This window comes from Chrysemys picta, chromosome 2, assembly GCF_011386835.1.
Source record: "Chrysemys picta bellii isolate R12L10 chromosome 2, ASM1138683v2, whole genome shotgun sequence".
NCBI classification, from domain to species: Eukaryota; Metazoa; Chordata; order Testudines; family Emydidae; genus Chrysemys; species Chrysemys picta.
Window position 1 is genome coordinate 223460493 of NC_088792.1, and position 21107 is coordinate 223481599.

At 41.3% G+C, this 21107-nt stretch overlaps 1 protein-coding gene across 1 annotated transcript in view; it reads left to right on the top strand.

Annotated features, from left to right (window-relative positions):
- Positions 1-21107, top strand: part of RP1 (RP1 axonemal microtubule associated) — a 297670-nt gene that overhangs the window by 251910 nt on the left and 24653 nt on the right. Inside the window, exons 48-49 of the mRNA XM_065585560.1 lie at positions 86-212; positions 2051-2199. Coding sequence (XP_065441632.1) covers positions 86-212; positions 2051-2199 — 276 coding nt within the window. The remainder of the gene's footprint in view (positions 1-85; positions 213-2050; positions 2200-21107) is intronic.

Below are 21107 nucleotides of genomic sequence, written 5' to 3' on the forward strand. Positions count from 1 at the left end.
TACAGATTATTTATCTATCACAGTTTACATGAGAACCCCAGAACACAGATAGTGAGATTGGCTTATGTTCTTTTTGTATGTGCAGGTGAAACTTCAACACAGAAAAACTAAAGAAATTCTAGAATTTCCATTTCTTCGGAACTTTGCAGATGCTGAGGGATGCACAGTGGCTGAACTTCCAGTTCTCACAGCTGGTTTTCATTTTTCAACAGGTTTGTTACTTGACAAAAACACTGAAGATTTGCTCAAGTATCATGGTTGAGATTTTCAAATCAATGCAAGCGATTTCATCATACATCTTCTATTCATTTTAATGGGTTAATGTAGCTAAATCCTCTGCAGTGCTTTGAAACTCAGTCCATTTATTTAGTAGTGCATTTTGTTTTCCAAGTATGATTAATTCCTGTTTTTAATACAAAGAAGTGCAGAAACTGAGCACTAAGAAGATTTAAAATCTTGTGAGTAGCACTCATTTGAGTTCATTTTTATCTTGACAATATTACTTTGTTTCTCTCCCCAAACAACAAAGGAAATTCCAAGGGAAATTACTCTTGGTGCTGCAATTTCAGATAAGGAGAAGTTATATAGTACCTCACACAAGATGCATATATTCTTGTGCTCCTAGGAATTTAAATCCTTCCTCATTTATGATACAGTTACCAAGTTTCCCCAGAAACTTTCTACTGTGATTTGTGCCTCTCTCACCTCAAGACTAGGTTTTTGTAATGTGCTTTGCTTTGAGCCTAACCCGATACATAAAAGAAGCTAGTGCAGAAAATGGTATCTTAAGTAGGTACCCGGACTTAAGGACATTACCTCAATGCTCCTTCAGCTGCATTGACTTCCTGTATTTCCTGGGTGGAGCTTAAGGTATTAGTTATAACCTATCAGTCCTAAATGGTCTGTGACCATCCTGCTTGAGAGATCACCTTTCTCCATCAGCCCTATAGCCATAGATAATATCAGTGAAGGCATTCATGCCAGAGCTCCCTTGATATAAAATTGAGGAAGCTATTGACAGGACGTTCTCTATGAGAGCCACTTGACTTTGAAATTCTTTCCCCTGAACTCTTGCTCCAAAGTAGCACAAATGTGTTGACTTTTGGGGGATGCTGCACAGCTCATCTTTTTAAAGGACCTTTTGGTGAGAGGGACATTGCCTGAGTGGTAATGTTAGGCAGGAAGTGATGTTTTTTCCATAATTTTGATCCCTTTGTGTTCAAGGGGTCTTATTGGCTCCTGCTATCAATAGAGTGGTTACTTCTGGTTTTGTCTTTGGGCCAGATCCTCGGCCCTTACCAAATGCCTTTTGCATTGTTCTAGTGATACAAAAAAGAGCACTTAAAGCTACATTAACCAAGACAGCCAAAGATTCCTCAGTTGAAGGGGAATGAGGGGGAGTTGGCTAGAAGTAGGGGAACGGGACAGGAACATACAGTGCTCCTCCAGATCCTTGGCTGGCAGCACATTCCCTAAGGGATTACTGAAACTCATGCAATTTAAAGCAGCCCTGGGGGTACTCTAGGTTATGCAGTGGCGTATTTTGACCAGTGGCCAAGGTTCAAAGGAAGTGTAACAGTTTCCTCCTCTCTCACTCCCTAAGCTGTGCTAAGTATGGCTTCAGCAAAGCTCAGGATGGAGCCTTTTATGTTTAGTTGTGCTTCTGAATAATTATTAAGGTCACCTACAGTTTAGGATGGATGTTTTGTATGTTTGTTATGCTTCTAAATAAATAAATAAATAAAAAGCTTGTTTTTCCCAGCGGTGTTGTGTTTGCTATTTTAGAGTGATCAGTATTGATCTGTTTATTACCTTTTACTCTCATTCTCTTTTTCCAACTAAAAAATTGTTTCGATTGTTAATTATAATCGCATTGGGTTTTTATTTTAATTACAGTGTAGTTTTAAAAATGATACCATTTTGCACAGCACTTTGATCAATTTGGCCAGGAATGCTCCAGAAATAAAAGTATAATCATAATATATGTTAAATTAAATGTATTTCTTAAATGTCCAAGCTTCAATACTTCTTTCTTTTCCCCCCCATATAGTAAAAGAGTATGTTCTGTACATTACTACGGCTGCATCCTTGGAGTCAGGAACAGATGCAGATGTGTATGTCACTCTACGAGGGCTCTTGGGAGACACGGGAAGAAGAAAATTGGCAAGGAAAGGAGAGGATCTTTTCACCAAGGGAAAGGTGTGGTTATCATTTCTAAAGGATCTATTGCTCTTCTAGGGCCTGATCCAATTCTGATTGACTTGATTGAGAGTTGGATAGGGCCTCTGGTTTCTAGCCTGTGATGTCTTGTGGCTTTTACAACATGTGGGCGCAGGCACGCACAGATATAAATATTACCCACAATAGAACTCCATTAAAAACATTATTAAGATTGCAAAGTCAAGCACTCAAAAATTAGGAAATACCAGAATTAAGGTTATCTGTGCAACTTTAATTTGACTGCTTGTGCATATTCTTTATGATATATACTTTAATTACAAGCCACTCAGTCTCACGGATATTTGCTGACAGCAGAGGAATGGTGAGACTCAGAAATAACCAGGCTATGGAAGAAAACATTCTTTTGGGGTCAAGACCCTTCTGCCCCATTCCCAGCCAAGTGGGCACAGACGCTTTTGTCCATTCCCCGCAAGTGTGACCCCTTCTGCCCCATCCCCTCTAAGCTGTCCCTGTTCCAATCCTGTCTCTTTCCCGTCCTTTGCTCTTCATCCCAGTTCCATTCTCCTTACCTAGTCGGTCCCAGTCTCCATTCCTCAGACTTTTCATCCCAGTCTCTTTGCCCAGCAAGTCCTAGTCTCACTCTGCACACTCACTGCACAAGTCCTAGTCTCCTACCTTCACTCCTTGTGCCCAGTCTCATTGTCCAGCCAGTTGCAGCCCCCCTTCTGCCTCCTCATTAAATCTGCCCTTCTCCCCAATTCTAACCTCCAGTCAACCCCTCCCACATCTACATTCCCCATCCCCACTGGTGCTCCCAGTCCCAATTTCCCTTCCTGACTTTCTCATCCAATCTCAGTGTCATCATCCTTCAGTTCCATGTCCCAATCTCTTTGCCCAGCCAATCCCAGTCCCCTCCCACCCAGCATCCTGGTACTCATCAGATAAGTCTGTCCTCCCCACGGGTGAAAGTGAGCCCTGACCCCAGCCCCTGCGCGCGGCTGAGAGCCCTGACCCCAGGCTGTGAGCCCCGACCCCCACAGTTCATGATGCACTATGATGCACACCTTATATGTATTAGTTGATTCTGTACGCGGATCTTATGATTAAAATAAATAAACGTTCTATTATCATTATTATTCTTGTTATTTACGTATTTTTCTTTTTTTTTTTACAAAGTAACTACTATGAAATGATATGGAGAGGGGGGGCGCAATTTTATATTCTTGCCTCGGGCGCAAAAATAGCTAGTTACGGCTCTGCTTTAGATACTTGGGTCAGCTGGCCCTAATATAAATTAGAACTTCTTGAAGTTGCATTTCTGTCAGGGCTGCTTCTTGTAGCTGATTGTAACAAAGCTTGACTCACCGGCACAGCACCTCCTGCTGGTTGTCTGGGAATTAGCTCTTTTTCCAGCATATGGAGTACTCTCTGCAGGCTGGTGTCTCGCCTGCCTCAGGCCCCGTGTCCCTCCTGGACCCCGGTGTCGCTTTACCTTGGGGTTCTGCCCCAGCAGTACCCCCACTCTCTGGGTCTCCCCTCCCAGGGAACCCCAACCCTCTAAATCCACCTTGCCTCAGCGGCGCGGGCAAGGGATGTGCTGGCCACGGCTTCCCGCCACCCCCACTGGCCCGGGACGGCGAACCGCGGCCAGTGGGGGCCGCGATCGGCCAAACCTGCCGTGTCAGCAGGTAAATAAACTGGCCCGGCCTGCCAGGGTGCTTACCCTGGCAAGCCGTGTGCCAAATGTTGCTGACCCCTGATCTAGCCCCTGCTCACTGGGGCAGACTGCAGTCTATAATGGCCACTCAACATTGGCAAGGGGTAGGACCTGCTGCCTTTACCTATCCCCGGGCTGTATCTCTGTATCCTTTGTAGGCCTTCAACAAGGCCTGCAGCCTGAGGGTTTACCAGACTGGAGCTCCCCAGCTCCCTTTGCCCTTCCCCAGCACTGCTTCGCTTCAGGTATCTTGCTCCCAGGCAGCTAGTCCTTCTCCCTCCAGGGCTGGAGAGAGACTCCTTCAGCTCCTGGACCTCAGCCCTCTTATAAGGGCCAACTGGGCCCTCATTGAGCTGGCCAGAGCTGTGGCTGCTTCCCCACTACACTGATGTAATCTCTTTTCTGATACTGGTCGGTGTACGTGGATGCTGTGCACGCATGTCTTTGTTGTCTTTGAGGTCATGGGTAATTGAGTGTGATGCTGGGGTCCATGTCCGCTACAACCAGATTTTTTCCAGGAACATATTTAGCAACTGGGTTAAATCGCATTAGCCTTAGCAATAAACATTGGCATCTCAGTGATGCTTGATCCAGATCTTGTCCGTTGATGAGGGTTACAAGTGGTTTATGGTCTGTTATCAGTGTAAATGAATCCAGCCCACACAGATATCTGTAGAAGTTTTCACATGCCCATACTCTTGCCAGGTACTCCTCAATCTAAGCATATCATTTTTCTGGATCTGTGAGTGTACAAAAGCAAAATGCAACAGGCTACCACTCAGATCCATGTTGTTGTAACACTACACCATTTGGCCATAGCTGCTTACAGCTTCACAGACCATTATGGGTTTGTTCACATCATAGTACTTGAGAACTGGAACTGTTGAGATAATTTCCTTTGCCCTTTTGAAGGCAGTCTTGATTTTGCCCCCATAGCCAAGATGTGTTGGACTTTAACAGTTCAGTCAATGGTTTTGTCACTGTAGAAAGACCTTGCAGGTATCGATCAAAATAATTTACCATCTGCAGTATGTATCGCAGTTCTGGTGCATTCATTTGGTGCATTCAATTCTCAAATTGCTTCTACTTTCTCAGGACTAATTCCATCTTTGTTTATTGTCTGATGCAAAAACCTAATTTTTCCTTGTTTATCTTCAGTCCAGACTGACTAATTAGGCTTAGGACTTCATTGAGAATTTTTTTGTGTTCTATCAAAATTCCATATATCAGAATATCATCAGTAAAAACTACAACTCCATTTGTGTTCATTAACAGTTCTGCCATCTTTCTTTGGAAAATTTCAGATCATAGAATCATAGAATATCAGGGTTGGAAGGGACCTCAGGAAGTCATCTAATCCCAACCCCTGCTCAAAGCAGGACCAATCCCTAACTAAATCATCCACTGGTAATCCCAAAAAGGTAATCTTTGAAAGCAAAATCTCCCAAAGGGTGTGATAAATGTAGTCAGTTTAGCACTTTCTTTGGCTAAAGGAATTTGCCAGAATCTGCTCAAGGCATCCAACTTGTAGAATACTGTAGCTTCCTTCGCTTTGGGGAGGAATTATTCCAATGTTCAGAGGGTATATTTTTCTCTCACAACTGCTTCATTAAATCTTTTAAGATCCACACAAATTCGTATTTTTCCATTTTTCTTTATAACCAGTTCCACACCATGCTGTTGGCTCAGAGATTTTCTCTATTGGGCCAATCTGCTCCACTCTCTTTAACTCAACTGCCACTTTATGAACTAATGGGATAGGAATCTTGAGAGGTGTGTATACACTATATGGTTTAGCATTGTTTCTTAAGGTTATTTGTACTGGATCTCCTTTCAAAAGTTCAGTATCACCAAATATCCCATCAAGTTCTTCTGCCTGTCTCACTATGCCCATCATGATTGTCACACTGCGGCTGAGAAGGTTGTTGGTCTGTGTTCATTTGATCACATACACTCTGAATGCATAGCTTTTGTCTTAATAGGTTGTTCCTGTGGTGAACTGGCCCATGCAGTTCAGAATACCTCGAGGGCTAGTCAGAGTGTATCAGGTGACTTCAGCTCTGGGGCAGGAGTGGGGGTTGAAGGTGATTGCAAGTCCCTTTTTAGATTACTCTGATGTCCGCTCCTGAGTCAATTTTAAATTCAATAGTCTTACCATGAATATTCAGTTTCACTCTCCAAACAGGTTCTGAATCATCACAAGTGATAGATCCCAGAAACAGTGGCTCTTGATTATGTATAATATGAGTCAACTCCCTGACTGCTTTGGTTCAGCAAACAGCTGCAAAATGTCCATATTTCATGCATATATTACATGGTGTGCCTCTGGCTGGACAGGCATCATCTCTCTTTGGGGTATGACTTTGTGCATGTAGGCTGGAATTTGTCCCTTTTAGACTGGGAGTTCTCTCTCCTGGCCTCAGGGTTTTACAATAATGACTTTGAATACTCACCTGTCTGTGTACAGTTTCTAAGCTAGTTTCAGGTTTTTCAAGTTTGTCAAGTTTCTTTAGATTTTGCAGTTTCACAAGTTCACTCAGTTTTGCTATTTGAATAGCTGTGACTAGGGTTAAATCTCTCTTCAGTTGTAGCTGCTGTGAAAGGTTTTTATCTATTTACCCAATAACCAGCCTGTCGCTGATACTTCCATGTTTTGCATTGCCAAAATCAGTTTTCAGCTTCAGAATGCAGAGCTCGCTTATAAAACATTCAACATTTCCCCCTGATTCTTGAATTGTCTGGTGAAAACATGCTCTGTTTCTTTCCCCATAGTGTAAATTAAAGAAGATACCTGTATATCTCCAGTTTCTTTGTGGAGTTTGTTTGCAATTTGAAATGTTGCAAAATACTGCTTCCAGTCTGTCCATTGTGAAGGTTTGTCAAAGCTAAAGTTCTCTGGGGTATTGAAGAGTGGCATGTTGATGAGATCCTGCAACCTTTGTTTCTGTTTTCCTTCTGTTTCTGTTCTTAGTTTACTCCTGACACCATGTCAAGTACTTCTGTACAAAATATGGACTGGCTATAGAGCTTGCTTATATATACCAGATGTGTTCATCATCAGATTATTTTATCCTCTGCCAGCTATGGCTGAGGTTTGTTTAGGATCATGAAGATTTTTAGTGATTTTGAGGTAGAGAAGGAACTCAAAAGGCAGTCAGTCCACTTCACCCTTTATGCCTTCAGCTGGAAGCACGAGGTAGACTAGGACGCGTGTGTGGACCAACTGATGCTGCTTGCAAGAATTCTCTTAATCTGGGCACATGGAGTGCATGTGCACACCTACAGTGGAATACAGAAATGAACTACACATCTCAAAGAACCTCCAGTTACTCCTTCCAGAGCCTTATCACTTGGCCAAATTTGAGCAGATTTAAACAGGGACAGCAAAAAGCACATCCTTGACATAAGGACCAAATTTTAAGTCCCTGCTTCTAACCTTGGGAGTGCGTTAACTGTTCAAAGAAATGATCATCAGAATGTTTTAACATGGGAAACACAACTTATTTTCCCCTACCCTTCTTCTTGGAGACATTGAATCGTTTTGGCTACGTTTTTCCAAAATATATCACCCTGAGGCAGACACCTAACATGGAAAATTTCAGATAAGGTTTAGCAAAGTAAGTAACAACTGAAAACAGGGGCTTATAATGGGAAGTGTTGGGCAAACTTAGGAGGGGTTATCAGCCCTAACTATTATATTATGGACATGGATCTACCTTCCTGAACTTTCAGTGTACAGCACCCAATTCTTTTTTTACTTAGGTTAAAAAATATTATGCAATAAAGAAAATATAGGGCTTTTTTGTTCCATGTCCTTCTGCTGGCTTCAGCCTCCCAAAGGATAAGAGCTTCACCCATGGAGGCCAGTTTGAGAAAAGCAGATCTAAATAAGTAGTGGAAATCAGTACCAAACTATTGGCATGATCCTGCATGGTGGAGAAGTTCTCCAGTAGGCTCCTGAGCACCCTCAAATCCCATTGATTTCAGTGGGAGTTCAGGACGTTGCTGTATTGGGCCCTGTTTGAGACAGTTGTTCACCAGACAGCCCGAGAAGTCTAGAGAATCTTTGTCAGTGTTGGGAGCAGCCAGTTGTCGCTCAGTGTCCTGGGTTGTGACAGATGCAGTCCTGTCTTCTAGCTTTTGAAACTTCGAATGTGGTTCACTGATAGCTGATTTCCTGGGCCAGCACATTTGAGAGTTTAAATCCTGTTTAGCTCCTAGGTGAAAATTAATTTGATGTGTCCTCTATTGGATATTTCTGTACATCATATAGCCACTACGTGAGTGGACATGTTTGGTAGGCTGAAGAGAGGCCCAGAACTGAAAAAGCAGAAATGTTGCATGTCAGAATGGAGGCTGAATTGGCAGAGTTTCACTGCATGGGGGAAGCTTTCATGGTGTTTGCCTATGCTGTAGGGTGTCAAAAGATATGCCTGTTTTCTACCACAGGAAGCAAAGCAGGCATATTCCTTTTGTTTCATTATTTGATTTGGCATAGTGTAGGAGTAATGTATAAATGTAACGTAGTGTTCATACATTTCTAGTGAAACTTGGTAAATATTAACATATGTTTATTCTAGAGCCTGGCATGAAATTGTTATGTCAGTAGATGAATGATTAATAGCTATAAAAAATCAAATTCTCTTGATTTTGCTTCATGTCCAGTGAAAACAAAATTGTTGCAATAAAGGTGGTAGATGAATCTTGTAAACAAGAAGGGATAAATGGATTCTGTAAGTAAGTTTCCTGCCTTAGCAGCAACATTTTTGTTCATTTCATGTTCTTGGAAATTTCCAGATGTTTTCTTCCACTTATAAATAAGACTGTCAAATGTGGAGTGCCTCTTTCTAGACCAACACACTCACATATTGTGCTGAGAGCACCCCTTCAGTTAGGGAATCTGGACATAGTGGGGTGTGGTATTTTGGAATACAACAGTCACGAAATTTGTATGCTGAACCTTAACAATTAGTCTGACATTTTAAAATATGCTTTTCCTTGCAATATTTTTTCCCCTGACTATACAGTATCTGCTGGTGAACTGGAATAGTATTTCTATTAGAAATCAGATCAAAATAAGGTATTAGTCCAACACAATGTCAGGATTGTTATAAACAACAGCTAAGTGATGCAGAAATGTACAGAAAATAAAAATTATTCAAATAGATTGCCAATGAATGGAAGACATGGGCCTTTCATTCAGCCAGATGTCTTCTTCACTGGAGCTGGACACCATCTGTCAGTTACATGATAATTAAAGGCTGGATTCTTTTTTAAAATTTCAAAAATTGCCTTTGTGTCTTTTAAGAGGCCAAGTTTTTACCCGTATGAATCAAACGAAGAAGTGATCAGGTGGTAGAGAAATTCATTTACATGAACTCCTCACTTCCAATAGCTCCCCGCAGCTGACCACATGCCCAAGGGGAAAACACTTTCAGTTGTAGAGCCAAGTTTCTGATGATCTTTCATCATTCTTTCAAGTAAATAAACATCTGATTCTGTGAGGCACTGAGTGTCCTGTGACTTCAATATCTTGAGGGGTCTGATGTCCTTTCCAGAAGGATCCAGGTGGGGGAGTGTGACGAGGCGATCTGCGACCTTAAGGGTAGTGATGTCCAGGGGTCAGCCCATCCCCATCCCATGGCATGGTCCCTTTTAGATTTTGGGATGTCTGATCTACAAAGACTGGAGAGATATTGGGAGAGAGGAAGATGGTCCTGGGAATAAGTAGAATTCAGGAAGAATCTCTTTTTGGGTACGTTCACACAGATCGCAGCAGTGAGCCCCCCAGCTGGGTCAATGGACTTAGCTAGCAAGGCTCACATTAGCACTCCAAAACTAGCTGTGTAGACAGCACTTCGAAATTGCAGTCAGGCTGGAGCTTGGGTTCTGATGCCCTCCCGCCACCCTTGGCTTCAGAGCCTGAGCCACAACTTCAAAGCATTGTATACACAACTGTTTTTAGAGTGCTAGTGCAAACCTTGCAAAGCCAAGTCTCAATCTGGGCTGGGAGGCTCGCTACTGCAGGCTGTGTAGATGTACTCATTAAGGGCCTGGAAGCCTTGCAGAGTGGGCAGGTCAAGGCTCCCGTCTTTCCCAGCTAAATGGGATGAGCTTTGGGAAGGGGACCAGCAAGTATTCTACCTCCTCCCTCCTAGCAAGGCAGACACCATCAGGAAAAGGCTGTCCTGATGAGCCCTCTAAACTGGATGGCTAATTGAGAATGTATGCCCAGCTGCAGGAGAAGCTGGCTAGAGCCTTGCAGAGGATTTGAACCACAACCCCAGCTCCATGAAGAAGAGCTGGTGGAAATTCCTGTCTGAAGGAGGGAGATAGTGACTGCCCTAAGGCACGAGGCAGAGGAACTGTGTGAAATACAACTCCAGCCCCCAGAAGGAGGATCTGGTAGGGAAGACTTCAGTCTGAAGGAGATAAATACTGACTGCCTTAAGGCAAGAGACAGAGGGCCTGTTCAAAATGCAACCCAGCTGCTTCAGAGCAGGACTTGAGAGCAGCTTTGAAAAAGTACTTCCATAGCTGGCTAAGAAGAAGCGCTGAGGAACCACAGACCCAAGATGGGGATAGCAGAGTCCACAGAACTGGTGAAGACACTGACAAGCATGGCAAAAGTAGAAGCACTGCAAGGAATTGGAAAATGGATTGAAGGAACAATCCATAGCCACCTAAAACAAGGTCCCAGGTGCTGGAACGCAGAGGAGAGAGTGGAAGTACAGGCTTCAGGAATGAAAGAGGCCAAAAAAACTGTGAATTCTGTACAGAGGCTGAGGGCTTGGCTTAGAGGCCACAAGATTTTGGGTTTTTCTTATTTTGGACTTTTCTGTTAAACCCCAAAGGGGAAGGGACTGAGAGGTGACCTAGTTGGAGGACTAGGCCCCAGAAGCAGCAGCCCATTGTGTGTGTCGGGGGGCACAGAGTAAAAGAGTAAAAGAAACCCTGCCGCACCATGTCCTGACATGAGGGGCCATCCTGGCAGTAAGTGCGTGCCAAACAGGGAATCGGCATGATCCTTCATACATCTTTATACAGTAGTCTGTTGTATGCCTAATACTATTTATTCATCTTTTGTGAATGACTTTAATTCTCACAGATTTTACAGGCTATTAGCATTGTCTTGAACCATGTGCAGACATTGTGTAAAATTCAGTGCCCAGCTCTGTCATAACAGCTTGATTTTGACCTGCAGCTCCACTACTATTTCCTTCTAGAGTCTACCATTTTGCGCTCATGTGCTCCTGGGGTCCTTTCTATGCACCATTCTGCAGGTTGGATATATGTTCAGTCAGATGGCTGAAAATTATCCATATTTTTGTCTTTCAGATTGTGATTTTTTTTCAAACCAATCCTGCACTCCAAAATAATCCAAATGTTACACATCATATGTTGAGATTAAGACAAATATTTAAAGATCCACCACTTTCATGTGCAATGGATATAGGGATTAAACTACTTTAAATTTTTGAAAAAGGAAAATCTCCATGAACATTTTGAACTCATATTATTCTATTGGTTGTTGGAAAGAGATTATATTCTCTCTCCTGCCCTATATTTAGATACCAACTACTCAGGTTGGTACCATGGTAACTGCAGCACACACAAAAATTGTTAGCAAGAGGTGATTGTTGGTGTTCAGTTTCATTGCTTGTTTATGGATTAAGAATTGTCAATTTTTAAATATTACTTTGGGGGGGGCAAAGCACACCTGGTGGAAATGGACTAAAAAGTGGACATCATATTGGAAGCACAATGATGGTCACCATGAAAAAGTCATAATTTGTCAGCAGTGTCATACCATGATATATCTCAGGATATGTCTACACAGCAGCAGGGAGCATACTTCCCAGCACATGTAGACAGACGTGCTAGCTGTGCTTGAGCTAGTGGGCTAAAAATAGCAGAGTAGCCTGTGGTAGTGTGGGCAGCACCTTGGGTTAGCCACCTGAGTACAAAGGTATTCAGACCCCGCAGTTAAGTACTCAGGTAGCTAGCCTGAGCTGCTGTCAGTCTGCCCTAGCTACACTGCTGTTTTTAGTGCAGTAGCTCAAGTAGCACTAGCCTGCATCTATCTACCCATGCTGGGAAGCATGCTTTCAGGTGCTGTGTAGACATACCCTTAGATACCACAGTTTGCTAACCACTGGCAACATGCTGGCTCTCATGAGAAGTGTACCCAGTATAATAACTATAAAATTGCAAAGTGCTATTGATCCAAATGTCATGTATGGCCCAAGTTACAGTGGTCAGCAACCATAATGGCTGGGATTACCAGGCCATTGAGTGAAAGGGATAATAGGACAGAGGACAGGAATCACTGTGAAACGGGCACAATGGAGAGTAGGATGGTGGAGGAGGGTGGTTATTAAAAAAAAAATGTTTAGGAGAGGAAGAAAGATAGAGACCTTAACTACAGCAAACATAAGTCCAGAGTTATAGGAGTCTGCGCAAAATGTCAGGACGCTGCCAGGCTTCACAGGAACACAAACTTTGACAGTGTAGTGCACTCCTCTCCTATTGGAGTTGAGCAATCACCCACTAGGCCAGGCCAGCAATAACCTGATAAGGAATTCGTACAACTCTATACAACTTAGTGAAGCCACAAAGGGTTCCTCCTTCTCTTCCACTGTAGCCTCTGCAAAATCTGGACCAGCTGTTCATGTTGTAGCCTCTGCAACATACTGGACTGTTCAGTATGGTTGGTTAACTAATCAATCCAAAACTTCTTCATATGATTTCATGCTCTTTATACCTCATGCTGTTGGGAGTTCTCTTCCTCAATCACAGAAAACCCTAATCAAATCTGAGACAATCAGTCCAGCACTGTGGATGCAAAGCCATACCAGCAAGGGAAAACTCTGCTGCTTTCACTGACCCAGTTTGGACCAGTCTTCCAGGAAAAGGCTTGAAAACAATGGAGAAAATGAATTTCTGTTGTCATGAGCAAATGGTTCTGTGCCCCTTTTAGTTAATGAAAGATAGTAGGGAATACCTGGGTCTACTTCACACTGAGGTCAGCAACACATCCCTCAGAATCAGCACAGCAGCCTTCCAAACACTCGTAAACATTTTATTGAAGAAGCCATTAGCCAGTGATGATGACCTTGCTAATTCCCATTCATATTGAATAATTTCCATAGGGAGGGTCTATAAGAATGGCTGCTTGTTAAACAGAAGAGAGAGATTACCTTTGAACAGGTTAAGCTCCAGAGACAGTGGTTATAGGATTGGATTTCATAGATTTTTATTTCAAGAAGGTACCATTTTGGTCATCTAGTCTGACCTCTATTTTAACACAAGCCATAGGCATTTCTTGTATTAATTCCTGCCTCAAGTCTAACAGCTGTAATTCAATTAGACCATATCTTTTAGAAAAACATCCAATCTTGATTTAAAAATTTCCAGTGATGGAGCAGTTGTTCAATAGTTAATTACCTTTACTGTTAAATATTTGCACCTTATTTCTTAGTTTGAATTTGTCTAGCTTCAACTTACAGCCATTACATTTTGTTATTCATTTGACTGCCAGACTGAATAGCCCTCTAATACCAATTTCTGCTCCTTGTGTAGGTACATAGTCTGTGATCAAGTGACTCCATAACCTTCTCTTTGATAAGATAAATAGATTGAACTCCTTGACAATTTCATTGGAAGGCATGTTTTCAATCCCTTAACCATTCTTGTGGCTTTTCTCTGAACCATCACCAATTTTTCAACATCCATCTGGAAGTGTGGGCACCAGAACTGAACACAGTATCTGAGTACAAGTTGCACCAGTGCCAAGTACAGAGGTAATATAACCTCTCTACTGCCACTCAGTATTTCCCTGTTTATACATCCAAGGATCCCATTTACCCTGTAGTCACAGCTGAGAGCTCACATTCAACTGGTTACCTGCTGTGACACCCCCCCCCCAAGTATTTTTCAGAATCACCATTTCCCAGGATAGCATCCATCATCCTGTAATTATGGCCCAAATTCTTTGTTGCTAGATGGTTGACTTTACATTTGACCATGCTGAAAAACATATTGTTTGCTTGTGTCCCGTTTACCAAGCAATCCAGAAGTCTTGATACCCATGATCTATCCTCTTAATTATTTACCGCTCTCCAATCTTTGTGTAATCTGCAAATTTTATCAGTAATAATTTTATATTTATAACTTTTTAAAATATTAGCACCACATTAGATTTCCTCCAGTTTTCTGGAACTTTCCCAATTACAAGACATAATGGAAAAAAATCAACATTAATGGCGCAGAAAACACCTTGGCCAGTTCTTTTAAAACTTTTGGATGCAAGTTATCCATATCTCCTGATTTTAAAAAGTCTAATTTTAGTAGCTGCTGTTTAATATCCTCCTGAGTTACTGTTGAAATGGAAAGTCTTCCATCAAAATGATCTGATGGCACCATCTGTTTTTTCCCCAAAACAGAACAGAAATATTTATTGAACACTTTTGTCTTTTCTGAACTATTATCGACAATTCTACAATTTCTGTTTTGTTATGGACCAATACCGTTAGGATTCCTTGTGTTCCCGACATACTTTAAAAATCCTTTATATTATTCTGGCCGCATGTTTCTCCTTGTGTCCTTTTGCTTCCTTTATCAATTCTTTACAGTTCCTAGCTTCTAATTTATTCCTATCTTCTAATTGATATCAACTTCCTCTTTTTTCCATTTGTTAAATATATGTAATAGTATTATTATAACTGATTTCACTGCCCTTCTAAGTCAGGCTGGTCTTTTAAGCAGTGTATCCCTCTTTTTTTTTATTGTGGCTTTTGGGGCATCTAGTAGAATGTTCTTAAATAGTTCTCAATTATCATTCACATTTTTCGATTTAAATTCTTTCTCCCAATTGTTTTCAGCGTTGTGAAATTGGCCTTTGTAATTCACCAAGTATAGCTATTATTGGTTTGTACTTTATTGTGTTCTCACATAATAAATGTAATCAAATCCTGATTACTAACACCTAAACAACCACTAATGTTTAGTTCTATGATCAAGACAAGGTCCAATATAGAATTCCCCCATGTTAGATGCAACACTTCTTGAGGTAGGTGATTTTCATAGTTAAATTTTAGAAATTCCCAGGATGTTTTAATACCAGCATCTTGAGACCTACCGCTTATGTCACTCAAATTGAAGTCTCCCATGAACTTTTTTTCCCTACACATTATAAATAGGTGCTTGTCCTCCTGTTCTCTCATGTGATTTGATGGTCTATAGCAGACACCTTCTAGAACCCTATCCTGTGCTTTATCTGTTAGGACATTAATCCATAAGCATTCAAGATCATTTGTTTCTGCCATTTTTGACATAGAGTGTCACTCCCACTCCCCTTTTACCCACTCTTTCCTTCCTACAAGGGATTTTAACATCCCAGTCATGTGAATTTTCCCACCAGGTTTCAGTAATACCAACTAGAACAAATTTGTGCTCATAAATGAGAAATTCCAATTCTTCTTGTTTGTTACCCAGATGCCTAGAATTGGTGTATAGGTAATTTAAAGAATGTATTGAACCACAAATTGTAGTAAGATGCTTACTGCTCATGTTCCAATGCTATATGATGTTAAGAATGAGTTAAGGAATGTTTTTTCATTGGAAAATGATGATTTGTTAGCTCGAAACATTCTGCAGGCATGTATCAATTTTGACTAAATTCTAATGGAAACAAGCATGTTTCTGATGGAAACTTGCCTGCCAAGCAAATTCAACAACTGACTGGCTTTATGCCAGCATGGAGGCCCTGAAAGCCCCAGCTCCCAATCTTTCAGGCTCATGACTCCTTGGCGCTCTGGTCTCCCAGGGCTTCAGGGTCCCTAGCTCCTCAGCAGCCTGGAAGTCTCCAGCTGTGTGGCAGGCTACTCAGGCTCTGAGCAGCTTGAGAAAGCGTTGAGAACATTTTGAAAAAGTCAAAATGAAATGTCATGTCAACGAAATGTTGGAATTCCTGTTCTGTGGGAAATTCCGAATGTTCCCACTTTCATTCTGTTTTGGAACAAGATTTTTTTTTTTTAATTTCAGAGTTTTCTGTGGAATGAAAATTTCAGGTTCCAGCCAGCTGTAGTTAATAATGTCAGTCTCCTGAGCAATAAAAATGTCTCCTCCTCATGGCCCTGATTGGGACCTGCTGCATGTTCTTGTTTAATCAGAAACCTTCCTCCACTACTCTCTCCACAAACACACATACCATTTCTGATATATTTTATTACTAGTTCTTTTCAGCTCCTGGAGAACTCAAACTCCATAGTTTGCCTGGCACTAGATTTTGAGACAGATGAAGGGGGAGGTCATATACAATCTCCTAGGCTTGCAGATTCAGGCACAAACTGAATGACTTTGTAGGGGGACTGTATTCATTTGAACCTGACCTTCATACTCTTTTTGACACCTGTATTCTATTTTCTTTCAGTTATGTTCTTTTCTCTTTTGTATAACATAATCTGTAGGTATGAAAGGCAAAATGCTGGAGTTAATTATGGCATTAAAGATATTGGTCTCTGTAGTAGTTGTTCATTATAGTAAATTTATTTTACTTAAATCCTGGGCCAAATGCTTTTATAACTTAGTTGGATTGCAATTATTGCCATTTATTGTTATGTGCCACTATTCCTTCTGAAAGATTATTGTTGTTTTTATCATGAGAAAAATCTTGTTTAATTAAGCAAAGGGTTCAGGATTCTCTTTTTTTTCTCTAATTTTGTTGCAGATAGATGAACTGTGATAATTATAGGGATGCAGAGGCCTCAAATTACACACTCATTTTCTCTTAAAAGGGTTTTGATCTTTTTGTATACTGAGAGAGAAATATTTTAAGGTAATTTTGGATGAAAGTTGAACCCAAAACAACCCTGAGTTACACACATATGTGAACTTTGGGAAAGATAATGTCTGGATCTTCTGGGGGTGAATAAAAATCAGATCCTACAAGAAAAAAATGTACAGTGAGAACCTGAAAAGTGAGGGATTAGCAAGAACAAATCCTTCTTGTGTGTTTCCTGCTTGTACAAGTATTTCACAATCACTGAGATTCAGAATGTAAAGGCCTGATTTTGATGTGTCTCAAACTAGTTAAACTCTGACTTCAGTGAAGCTCCTCAAGATTGAACAAGTGAAATCAGAATAATCAGGCCTCAAATCAATGGATTTGCAAATCTCAACAGAAAACATTCCTCCTCTAGATGCTCCCAGCTTCTTCTTTAGTGAAAGCCTATTTAAATGAATAACATTAAGAAGATGGGAAATCACTGTGCATGCACATTTTTGAAATTAAGCATATGGTGTGCCTTGACTTGCCACTTTCAGTTCTGCTGGGAATATTGTCACTAACCAACCATCAAGTCTGAACTACTGAGAATATGAAATGATTGGCATTTATAAAGGTAAACATTACACTGAGACTATTTAGTCAAAAGCTGTTGCTGCTGTTGCAACAGCTATTGCTACTACTACAAACAGCAATAAAGCTTCCAGTGCTGACATTGAGGAGTGCTGGGTGAAGTTAACTCAGGTTACAAAGTTTAAAACTTGAATCCTAGACCAGCACAGCAGCACTTAAAGGTGATCTGCAAAGGATTTCACAAAAATTGGGCTTGCATTCTCTTTTGCTTGTTTACAATGGATAAAAGAAGGCCTGAAATGATTGGTTGGTTGCGTCCTTGTTTTTGAAAGAGTTCTTCTCTTCACTGCCTACTTTTTTTTAATCTGAGCCGTATCAGGACTTTCAATTCTGGTCTTTCCTGGTTTTGCTGGAGGAGCTGTTTAGAGGATGTATACAGTTAGCTATCATACCTTAATTCAGGGCTGCTCAACCTTCAGTTAAGACTTCATTTCTCCAAATTTTCAATTAATTTTTGATGTTAAGTGGAATTATTCATGTACGCACAATTACATGGTGTGAATATGCTGATAAAAATGAATATACATTCTGCTCCATAGACAATGTCTAGTTTTCAGTGGTTAACATGACTTTTCTCCATTCAGGTCTGAGTTCTAATTATGTAGTTAACTACGGTGCACTTTTTTCTGGTGGAAAAGTAAAAGATAAAGTTTAAAAATTCCTAAAATTCCCTATCTCCTGCGTGCTCTTTGTCCCTCACTTTCTTCATGAAAGAATCAAAACTCCAATAAGTCAGCCCATCCTTTTTCCTGTTCCTAAGTTAAGGAACAGAAACACCACCATGTGGCATAGGAGATGAGTCTCACAATTAAATGTTGAGTATCCAAAGGGACAGTCTCAGTGAACAACACATGAGCAATCATAGACTAAATGAATCCACATAAAACATTTGCTGAACAATTGTGGATAGTGACTTAATTCTTTAAAATGTCCTTTAATGTCAATCATGGTCAGTCTGTGAACAAAAAACTGGATTAAATCTGCCGGATAAAATTGTCTCCAGCATATTGTTGTTTGCAGTGTTGTTGTAGCTGAGTTGGACTCGGGATATAAGGGGGACAAAGTGGGTGAGGTAATATCTTTTGTTAGACCAGCTTCCATGGAGGCAAAAAACAAGCTTTCAAGCTAATTGCCAAGACCCGAAGAAGAGCTCTGAGGAGCTCAAAAGTTTGTCTCTGTCACTAACAGAAGTTGGTCCAGTAAAAAATATTACCTAGTCAACCACCTTGTCTCTAGCAAGGTGTTCATATTCACCTCTAGTAACGATAGTTGCTGGCCATTTTGTTCTCACTTTTAATTCATTTTTTTACTATACTTAGCTCATTTTGTCACTCAAGCTTTCAAAAGTACATCTAAAGGTAAAATGTGCTCTTGTCTATGATGTGAGTTTACTCCAGCTCTCACAGCTCTAGATATTAATTGCTCAACCCAAAGTTTATTAAGTGTCTGAATCTCTTGCTGATCTAACCATCCCTGGATTCCTGAGATTCGGAATATTTTAAGACAAGTGCATCGAGATTACAGGGATGTCACATGGTGACGGGGCCATTTAAGGAGAGATGGGGCCACCCACACCTCTGCCATAATTAATTAGCTGCTTACCAGCTGGAGGGGCAGGACTAAGGGATCTGGGAGGGAGTTTAATGGACACTTGGCCCTTATAAATAAGTGGTGTGAGGTCAGTCTGGGAGTGGGCAGTGAGTAGGCTCCTGTGGAAAGTCCTGAGCCAGTGCCTGCAGGGGGAAGGATACTCCAAGAAAACCAGCTTTGTGAGCCCCCTGTTTTATACTGGGGCAGGGAAGGAGGTAAGGAACATAGCTCAGGAAGGGCTGAAAACAGTACTCCAGTGGAACTAGTCTCAGGGATGCCGCTCTATCCCAGAGCCAGGAAGACTAGCAGTTAGTCCAGAAAGGGGCTGGGAACAGGCCCAGGTGACAGGCTGAAGAGAAGTCCCCAAAGAATCTTTTTTGTTTCTTGGGACTTTGGGGGGGACTTTTTGCTACCCTGGAAGGAATTAAGTTTGTCTATGACTTGTCTGGAAGTCTATGCCACATCTCGAGCAAACACCACACACAATTGAGTATGTGGAGACTGTTGTGGAAAATTGTCCACACTGTTGATTTTGGATCAGACAGCCTGAGGCTCCTTTATTGATCAATCAAACATGCATGCATGGGGGAGTCAGCCAAGGCAGCCGAACCCCCCCGACAGATAAAATGTGAGAGATTATATAGGATAAAACCACAAAAACTACATATACTTCCTTAAAGTTTTACATCCTTATAAGGAATAAAGCAAAACAAGTTTTCCTGTTTTTCTTAGTTTTGCCCTTTGCAGTTTCTTGCTCTGTTACCTGACAGCTATTCATTACAAACTGTTACAAAGGTTAATTCTACTATTATAATTTCTACAGTTACTTCTGCTTTTATGATTTCTGTCTACCCTTCTCCTTTTACCTCCTCCCCCTTTTCTCCTTCCTCCAGGCCACACATACAGTTCACCTGAACCTACATACAGTTCACTTGACCAAAGTTTAGGCCTTAGACTATTTTTCCTCCACAAGACCCACCTTGGGAAAGGAAACTGAGGCAGGGAGCTCTGGAAGTGCTGCGCTCAGCCAGTGGGGAACATTACAGAGTGGCCATGCCTGACCACAAGGGGATAGAGAAATTATGGAATATGATGACTCACCCAAAATGAACTTCAGTGTATTCAGACAGGTTGACTGAGGCAGCCTAAAGATATAAATCTTTTCAGAAAAAAATGGTGATTTGGAAATGAATGGCATAAATCATTAGTTTATATTTCCCTGAAACAATAATGGAAGAGTTGCTGAGTTCTTCAGCATATTGAAGGCTTTTTCCTTTAAATTGCAGCCCCTGATCCTGCAAACACTTCTGCATGTAATTTCAATGGGACTATACATATGCTCACTGTTAAGCATGTGCATAAGTGTTTCTAAGATCAGGGCCATATTTTTCAACATATATTTTATAAATTCAGTCCCATAAACAAAGGTTTGAAAGTAATGAGGGAAGTGAGTCAGTTGCCAAATGAAATTTGTTATATGCCTCTCTTCATTAACAATGCATAGTAGGGGATACCAAGGTTCATTTGACTTTGAGTTTATAAATAACTCCCTCAGAATCAACATAACAGAATATATGTTGGCCAAGAAACCATCATCCAGTGATGATGAGCTCACCAACTCCCACTCCTCTTGCACAGTTTCTGTAGAGAAAGTCTCTAAGTGTGGCTGTTTGGTACATTTATTCTTCTTCAAGTGCTTGTCTCTGTGTGTAGTGCACTTCAGATTGTGCCTGCGATCCATTTGCCCAGGATCAGAGAATTTTTCTTAGCAGTGACCATTTTGTCCACCCATGGGCCACTGCTCTCCTTGTGCTCCACACCAAGGATTTATAGGAGGGCTGCTGGACCACCACCATTTCAGTTCCTTCTCACCTCTCGTGGTCTGGAACAGACACTCAGTATCTGTAGTAGCTTCTTTGCCCTTTCTCTGTAAATAGTTAAAAATGTAGTTAGTTGTAGTTACTTTGGTCTAACTTATTGGGACAGATTTTAGGGTTTGGGTCCTCATTTTTCCCCTACCCCCCTTGGGTAGGAGAGCAGTCCCCATCCCTCTTGCCCTGTGTTTTCCACTAGCAGCAAGAAGAGCATGCCAATGATCCCTGGCTTCAAGAACTGTGTGGACTGTCAGAAGCCCTTCATGGTAACCGATGATCATGAGACCTATTTGTACTTCCTGGGTAAGACTATGTCCCTTCCATG